At 43.0% G+C, this 8,969-nt stretch overlaps 1 protein-coding gene across 1 annotated transcript; it reads left to right on the forward strand.

Annotated features, from left to right (window-relative positions):
• Positions 1 to 476: 476 nt before the first annotated feature.
• Positions 477 to 1,391, forward strand: LOC103301037 (olfactory receptor 7A10-like). The gene has a single exon (XM_028134496.2). The coding sequence runs from the start codon at positions 567 to 569 to the stop codon at positions 1,389 to 1,391; it is 825 nt and encodes a 274-aa protein (XP_027990297.2). The 5' UTR covers positions 477 to 566.
• Positions 1,392 to 8,969: the final 7,578 nt, after the last annotated feature.

Below are 8,969 nucleotides of genomic sequence, written 5' to 3' on the forward strand. Positions count from 1 at the left end.
TTTGGCAAGTCTTGGCTAAACTCTAAAAAAAAGAACAACACCCTCTCCCCACTCTTTTCATTTACTTTTCTTTATAGCAGCTGCACCACTGGATATGTTTTATTATTTTTATTTGATTATATTCTTTCTCCATGATTAGTTTGTAGAGACTTTGTTTTTCAGCATCCCATACTCTGAAAAGTGCCTGGATTATGGTCTGTAGTCAATATGAATTCCCCGAATGCATGAGATATATCCTCAATAAAACAGCAATATACATTATGTGTGAATAACAGGTTGATGGTAGAAAAGGAAATTCTAATGACAAAAGCTAATAGAGATACCATAATGGAGACCAAGTCAAACACCAAAAATAGGAATTATTTTCTTGATTCTAAAACATAAATATGTCATTTATTCTCAGTTACAAATGCTTGTGAACATTTGTTTTTCATTTTTTTCTATTTTCTGGTAGTCACTTACGACACAAGGAACCCTACAATGGTACACATATTTCAGAATTTCTTCTTCTGGGACTTTCACAGGCACTGGAACAACAGTCCCTCATATTTGGGCTTTTCCTCTCCATGTACCTGGTCACTGTGTTGGGAAACCTGCTCATCATCCTGGCTGTCAGCTCAGACTCCCACCTCCACACACCCATGTACTTCTTCCTCTCCAACCTGTCCTTGGTAGACATCTGTTTTACCTCCACCACCATCCCAAAGATGCTGATCAACATCCAGACACAGAGCAAAGTCATCACCTATGAAGGCTGCATCACACAGATGTATTTTTTCATACTTTTTGCTGGGTTGGACAACTTAATCCTGACTGTAATGGCGTATGACCGGTTTGTGGCCATCTGCCACCCCCTGCACTACATGGTCATCATGAAGCCCCGGCTCTGTGGACTGCTGGTTCTGGTGTCCTGGATTATGGGTATCCTGAATTCCTTGCTTGAAAGCTTAATGGTTTTGGGTCTGCGCTTCTGCTCAGACTTGGAAATACCCCACTTTTTTTGTGAATTCAATCAGGTGCTCCAACTTGCTTGTTCTGACATCTTTCTTAACAACATTATAATGTATTTTTCAGCTGGGCTGCTATCTTTTGGTCCTCTTGCTGGGATCCTTTACTCTTACTCCAAGATAATTTCCTCCATATGTGGAATCGCTTCAGCTCAGGGGAAGTATAAAGCATTTTCTACCTGTGCGTCTCACCTCTTAGTTGTCTCCTTATTTTATGGTACAGCCCTAGGAGTGTATCTCAACTCTGCTGCTTCCCAAAGCTCACATTCAAGTGCAGTAGCCTCGGTGATGTACACCGTGGTCACACCCATGTTGAACCCCTTCATCTACAGTCTCAGGAACAAGGACATAAAGAGGGCCCTGGAAAGATTCCTTGGCAGGTAAGCTTTTCATGGACCAACTGTACTAGGCTGAACAATTGCCCAGGAATGCAGGGTTCAAATCCTCAGGGTCACAAGTTCTGACACAAATTAATCCAATATTAGGACCATATGTAATTGAAAATTCTCATTTATCTCATAGGTTAACCTGAATTACTTTAGCATAATTTAATATTTTATGACACTTTTCATTCCAAGTAATTTTCCTATTTTTTTCCTGGAAGAATAGTCATGATTTATACTAGCCCTGTGGACAAAACTATACTTGGATGGTAAGGTCATTTGTATAATTTTATTTTAGACCAAAATCTGAGACCACAGTTTTCACTTATATGTTCATTAGTCTTTTCTTTAAAAAAATATTTTAATTTATTTAAGAGAGTGGAAGCGAGAGGCAGAGAAAGATAGAAACATCAATGTTGAGAGAGAAACACCAATCAGCTGCATCCTGCATGCCCCACACTAGGGATTCAGACTGCCACCTGGGCACATGCCCCCACCATAATTGAACTGTGACCTCCTGGTGTACAGTCGATGCTCAACCACTGAGCCATGCTGGCTGGGCTATCATTATTTTCTATAGCACTACCTTTACTGCTATTCTTGATAATGTAGACTTTAACATGCAGGTATGTTTTATAGCTAGTCTCCTGGTTATATATTCTTCATTGTATTATTCAGCTGTGTGTCCACATGCCTACCATAGCCACTAGCAAAAATTGACTTTCAAACACATTTCTAAGGAGAGTCTACAAGGAAATACACATATTAATACATAGATTGGTCGTCTATGGTTAGAGTTAGAGATAACCTAAAATGTAATGAAGCAATAATAGCCATACAAATTTTTACTGTACAAAATGTTTTTCATGGCACACATCTAATCAATAAAGTGTGGAATATGTTATCCATGTGTAAGGCTACTTATTCATTGGGGTGAAAAATTATTTGGAGTATTTTATGATTTTTTTCTGAACTATTTCACTGTTTCTGCTTTAAAACATTGTTTTTATATGGTCTTTTTAAAATGAGAGGAAGAGAGAGAGAGAGAGAGAGAGAGAGAGAGAGAGAGAGAGAGAGAGATGGAAGCAAGATGGAAATATCAATCTTCTGCAAAACTTGAAAATGACATCCCATCACCATTGTCTTACTTTACTGTTAGAAGTGCCCACACGCAAGGAGGGGATTGCACATGGATACCAGGAGGCATGGATCATGAGGGCTATCTTGGAGTCTGTCCAATGATTTTTCCTTTCTTAGAGTATGGTTCCACCACCAGCTCAGTTGTTCAGGCCCTAAACAGCGGTGTCATGTTGTCCATAAGGCATTCTAACCTTGTTCCAAATGGCCTTTCTGACGTCATCTCCTTCTTTCATCTTGTCTTGGTCGTCCTTTTCTTCTTGGAAGCTTAGTCCCACCACAGGCCTTTGCAACCGCCATTCCCTCTGCCTGGAAATCTCTTCCCCCATACATCTGCATGGCTCCTCCTTCAGGGTCTTTCACAGCTGCTATCCAGGTGTTGGCTGGGGATGCAGTCTCATCTGAAGTCTGGATTAGGATGCACCAACTTCCTTCCAGCTTTAGCTTTAATATAATCTCTTTAAATATGCATTGATGATTCAATATTTAGTTGTACACAGGAAAGAGTTAACTCAGTGGTTTTGGGGTGCTCTAATCTTGCACCTTCAAAGGAAGGCCTGTCTGCATGATGCTTTTGCCTTGCCTTTCTCTGGGGAGGTCATTTTTAAGGCCCTGGACTATCCTGCCTGATAAGAGTGTCTATATACCTCAGACCTTAGACCATGTCAGAGAGTCAGACTCACAATGTGATATATGGTGGAGGCCTTAGGCCAGCAATGCACTGTCAGCTTGTCCTCTGAAGGGGCTGAGCTCAGCCACATGAGTGGTCAGTCAGGCCCACGTGAGGAACTCCCAGTAAAAAACCTGGACAGCAAGGATTGGATAGGTTTCCCTGTTTGGAAATACTCACTGCATGTTTTCCCAGATTATGGCTGGGCGAGTTCAGAGCTGGCACTCCACTGGGAGGGGACACCTAGAAGCTCATGCCTGGTGTTCTCTGAATCCCACCCATGTGCCTTGTCCTTAGCTGATTTTAATCAGTATCCTTTCCCTGTAATAAATTGTGACCAGGAGTATAACAGCTTTTCAAGGTTATGTGAGTCAGAGTGAATCATTCACACCCACCCAAGCCCATATCCCACCTGCCGCCCTCTTTTGAGATCTTCATCACCCTTTTCACTGAATGGTATATTCGTGCTCATTTGCTATTTCTTGTCTCTCTTCTCAGGACAGAGTGGAAAGCTGGAACCTTGTCTATGGCTCTCATGAGAGCAGAAGACAAGAGTAGTCAGGGGTCAGGCCCTAACTCTGCCACTGTCTGGAGGTTAGCCTTGGGGACCAACCTCAACTGTCTGTACTTCAGTCTACTTATCTATAAAACAAGAATGAGTACATGAGTTCCTCTTTCATGGACTATTGGGAGATGGATGGACTCATTTATTAAGGCCTGTAAAGGCCTCTATAAGTACAAGCTTCTAAGTGGTCTTCACTCTGTCTCCCAAGTAGCTAGAGCAGGTGTCAGTGGTCAGTTAAGGACAATGAGTTAGAAGATCCTCCTTTTGCCTTGGACATGGAGAAGCATGAGGGAGCCAGAGATGTCCAGATGGTGGAAAGGAGAGGAGAAGTGCTAGCGAGCATAGGACATCCACTCTGGTGCAGGACACAGACATACCCTATCAGGTCTAGTTGGGACTTCCCTGGGTAGCCAGGCCTTTGGTTTTCAGAGTTGAAGAAGTCCCAGTGAGTGGCAGATCTGGCTAGGAGGTAGAGGGTAGGGAAATCAAGTTCTACAATCAGGGCTTCTAAGAGGAAATATGTGGAGGGTTGGGAGCCGGTAGTCAGGGGAGCTAGATCCATGGCCCTGGGCAGGCACCGACCACCCTAAAAGAAGGGTGTCCTGAAAGTGGCTAGTCTAGCCTGGCCTGGGAGGATGCCTCTCCTCTGCTTAATGCCCTGGAGATGCTGCTTGCTTCTGAACACAGCCTTATATATCCCCAAGGGAGTAATGTGCCCCTCCCCACACCCTGCTTCTAGATTCTTCAAAATGCTTTTGGGATGCTCAGGCCATATGAGTTCAGGACAAAGGAATCAGAAGCACATGGTCTGAGTCTCCAGAGAGCAGTTCTTCTGAAAATAAGACTAAAAGGATGAGAGCAGAATCAGTGGGCTAATACTGGGGTGTGGGCTTGAGAGGCAACAGAAGGAAGTGCTTGGCTCTGAGCTGGTTCTGTCCCTCACAATATCCACTCTGCCAGAGCTCTCAAGTCAGGGCCATACCTTGGCTGGGGATGAGGGCCACTGTGGATCCATATGCACCCTGCACATACCCATTTAATTCTTCCTCTCCCTGTCCTTGGCAGACATCTGTTCACCTCTACCACCATCTCAAAGATGCTAGTGAACATGGAGACACAGCAAAGCCAAAACCTATGAATGCTGCATCACTCAATGCTTGAAGCTATCCATGGTCCACACTATCATGAATGTGCAACAAGGAACTCGAAAAGCTGATGGACTTTTAGCTTTGGCAGAGCCTCTCTACTAGAGAAAGGTTTCCGCCTGGCCCCCATGATTTCTAAATTCACATTTCTTGTCTAGTACTTTAATTTGTGCATTGGCTCCTTCTCCAGACCTTGAACCCTAGATGTGCTGGTTGCGGCATCACACCTGGCACCTGGAAAGGGACATGGAGAAGAAGATTCCCTGAGCTAAAAACAAAGAAAAAAGTAAATTCACCGGAAAGGTGGGAAGATCACCAAAAAGGTGGGGAAATTCACCATTCCAGCTTCAGAGTTGCGAACTCTAAGTGGGCAAGAATGTCTTTTTTTTCAGCCAGGCTATAATGGGACAGAATTCGAGTAAAGGGGGAAAACTTTATTGTAGAATTTTGGCTTGCTTGCTCAAGGATAAAATAATTAAAGTGTCAGAAGGTCTTCTCTTACAGTTTTTGCATATTATTACAAAACATAATACTTGGTTACCTGAAGAGGGTACATTAGATGTTGATTGTTGGGAAAGAGTACTCAGAACTTGAAAAAATCTCATCAGCAGAAGAAAAACCTGCCTCCAAATTATTTCTTCTTGTGGAACATGGTATTGCATTTGCTAGAACCTTTTAGAGAGGCCAAAGAGGATAAACCTTCTCCCCTTGCACCCTCCAATCCTAAGGAGGAGCTGAAAGAAAAATTGGAGGAGTGGCTTTCATGTCCCCCTCCATCTCCATGTCCCGATCCTGAAACATTTAATTCACCGCTAATGGAATCAACTATGCAAAGAGTTATCCGAGAAGGATTAAAGGACATGAAGGTGGAGGAGAGACTTGCTTTTCCTATTATACAGGTAGCAGACCCACATTTCCCAAATCAAATAATAAGACAGCATGAAGAGTTTGACTTTAAAATGATAAAAGCCTTGCGTGAGAGCATAGTATAAAATGGTCCTACTGCTCCATTTACTGGAGAACTTATGACTAACATTTCTAAAGCATTCCTATCTCATTATGATTGGTACTCTCTGGCTCATGCAACCCTGGATGGAGGAGATTATTTACTATGGGGGGAGAACTTTTAGAGAGTTGTCAAGAAGAAACTCATGCAAATCTCTGGCTGAATGATCAAATAACGTATGAAATGTTAGCAGGACAAGGACATTACAGTGACGTAGAATCAGCTACAGTATGCGCAACAAGCTTATGAGCAAATTAGACTTTGTGGAAGAAGAGCCTGGTGGGCTTTACCAGCAAAAGGGGATCCAGGGGGAGCTTTTAGTTAATGTATTCAGGAATCTATGGGAATCATATTCTGATTTTGTGGCTCACCTCACTTGAGCCACAATACAACATGAAACAGAAGGAGACATTTTAATTCAGCAATTAGCTTATGAAAATGCCAACGCTATTGTAAGAAATGTCTGACGCCTCTAAGAAAAAATAGTACCATTACAGAAATGATTGGAGCACGTCAGAATGTGGGATCAGGCATTTTTCAAGCAAACTCACTAACTGCTGCTGTAACAGCGGGGAATAAAAGATGTTTTAACTGTGGAAGAACAGGACATTTCAAAAGAGAATGTAGGCAACCAAAAAGGACACAGGGTGGCGCCCAAGGGAAAGGCGTGAGCATTCCACCTCCCGATTCAAACAATGCAGGTTCAACCTCTTTATGTCCTAGATGTCAAAAAGGAAATCATTGGGTTGGTCAATGTAGATTGAAATTTCATAGAAATGGGCAGCTGTTAAATCAAGACATAGGGAATGGCCAACTGCAGGGAAATGGCCAGAGGGGCTATCCCCAGCCCCATCATCAACAGGGGATTTATGCCCTGCAATGCCCACAGTGGATTCCCTCATCCAAGCCACTCCTGGGAGTGCAGGCCTAGATATCAACAGCACAATAGCAGTCACTCTGACCCATGATATGGCTCGGTAAGCTGTTCCTACAGGAATTTGGGGCCTGTGCCACCAGGAACATTAAGATTAGTCTTAGGAAGAAGTGTAAACACTCTGAAAGGACTGTTTTGCCTGGAGTCATAGATTCAGACTATGAAGGAGAGAGAAATCAAGGCAATACTAGAATGCAACCATATTATACAAATTACTGCAGGACAAAGAATTGTTCAGCTCCTACTTCTACCTTATATCCAGCAGGGTGTAGCTATAAAAGGAAAAGAGGAACACAAGGATTTGGAAGCTCAGATATCTATTGGATATATGAAATTAGCAAAACCCATCCTATGATTAATTTAAAAATAGAGGGAAAACTGTTTAAAGGTTTAGTAGACAATGGAGTGGATGTTAGTGTTATTAGTAAAGAATGCTGGCCTCCAAGTTGGTCTATGGTAGAAGCTATGGGCTCTTTTAGGGAGGTTGGAGTTCCTGATAATACAAAACATAGTGGGAAGATGAGGAAGGACAGACAGGATGGTTTCAGCCCTACATAGTCTGGAATTGTAGTCTACTTATGGGGCCAGGATGCTTTAGAAGGTTTACAAGCTTGTATTATTACCGGCAAGGGATAGCAGTAAATAACTCAGATGAGATATCAGACTCGTCAAGGCTTAGAAAAAAACAATCAGGGAATTAAAGAACCCATTTAAGCCAAAGGAAACCCAGGAAGATGAGGATTAGGATATCAGCCTTTTTAGGAAAGGTCACTGATCAGTCTCCTCACCCCCATGCTGATCCTATACAATGTAAAGATGATAGACCTATATGGGTGGATCAGTGGCCATTAACCAAAGAGAAATTAGGTCATATTCATGAATTAATACAGTAACAAATAGAGGCTGGCCACATAGAGCCTTTCACTAGTCCATGCAATACTCCTATATTTACAACTAGTGGCCTGGTGCACAAAATTCGTGCATGGGCAGCGGGGGGAAGGGGGTGGTGTCCCTCAGCCCGGCCTGCATCCTCTCCAATCTGGGACCCCTGTGGGATCGGGCCTAAACCAGCAGTTGGACAACTCACTTGCAATCCAGGACTGCTGACTCCTAACCGCTCACCTGCCTGCCTGCTAGATCACCCCTAACTACTCTACCTGCTGGCCTGCTTGCCCCCAACTGCACCCCCCTGCTGGTCTGTTCACCCCTAACTGGCCCCCTCTGACAGCCTGCTCACTCTCAATTCCCCCCCCCGCCCGCCTGCCAGCCCGATCACCCCCAACTGCCGTCTCCTCCTGGCCTGATCACCCCTAACCGCCTCTGCCTAGGCCCCACCACCATGGCTTTGTTCAGAAGGGCATCTGGAAGGTCTCATGGTCTAATTAGCATACTACCCTTTTATTAATATAGATAGGATATGACATACTGCCATAACTATAACATATCTACCAGTATTACTCTATGAGAATACGTACTTCATGCAATAGGAAGGCATCTAATACATTACATTGTATATGTTCTAAGTAGTAGGAAATACTGTATTCGTAGCAATAATATACCCCCTTGTGACTTCCCTTCCTGATTTGGGTATGGTTCCCCAGTTCTTTGAATGTTTCCTGGCCCCTAATGTATGTTTTTTTGTCATTCAGTGTAACTTTAATTACTGTTTATTGCACATGATTTGAGGTCTTTAATTTCTAACCACCAAAGATTCAAAGGACTATTTTTTCCATGAAGTTTAACATTAACATTAGTGAATTCATGTATTCATGTATTTTTATTGTAAACATCTGAATTATTCACAATGTCATAGATCCTGAACTCATAAGCGTGGACCATGCACAGGCTGGCAGCAAGCCAGGAAGCCACTCTGCAATCAAACAGATACTGTGAATAAGGAGAGAAGTCATAGCACAACATTTAATGCCCAACCTGAGTCACCTCAGAATGTTATATATATTAACTTCTTAATTCATATAATATCGGAAACTCAAGTGCTTGGTTGGTGATGGGGTTGATCTGGTTTCAGGAGGATTATTCCTGAAATAATTAAGGAAAGGGGGGCTCAAGCTTTCTTCTTGGTTGCTTGCTCCTCCCCAGCACCTTCATCTTTCTTCTCATC

Source organism: Eptesicus fuscus, chromosome 6 (assembly GCF_027574615.1).
Source record: "Eptesicus fuscus isolate TK198812 chromosome 6, DD_ASM_mEF_20220401, whole genome shotgun sequence".
Lineage (NCBI taxonomy): Eukaryota > Metazoa > Chordata > Mammalia > Chiroptera > Vespertilionidae > Eptesicus > Eptesicus fuscus.

Coding starts and splice junctions, on each gene's coding strand:
- LOC103301037 (XM_028134496.2), top strand. CDS start 567: ATGTACCTGGTCACTGTGTTGGGAAACCTGCTCATCATCCTGGCTGTC.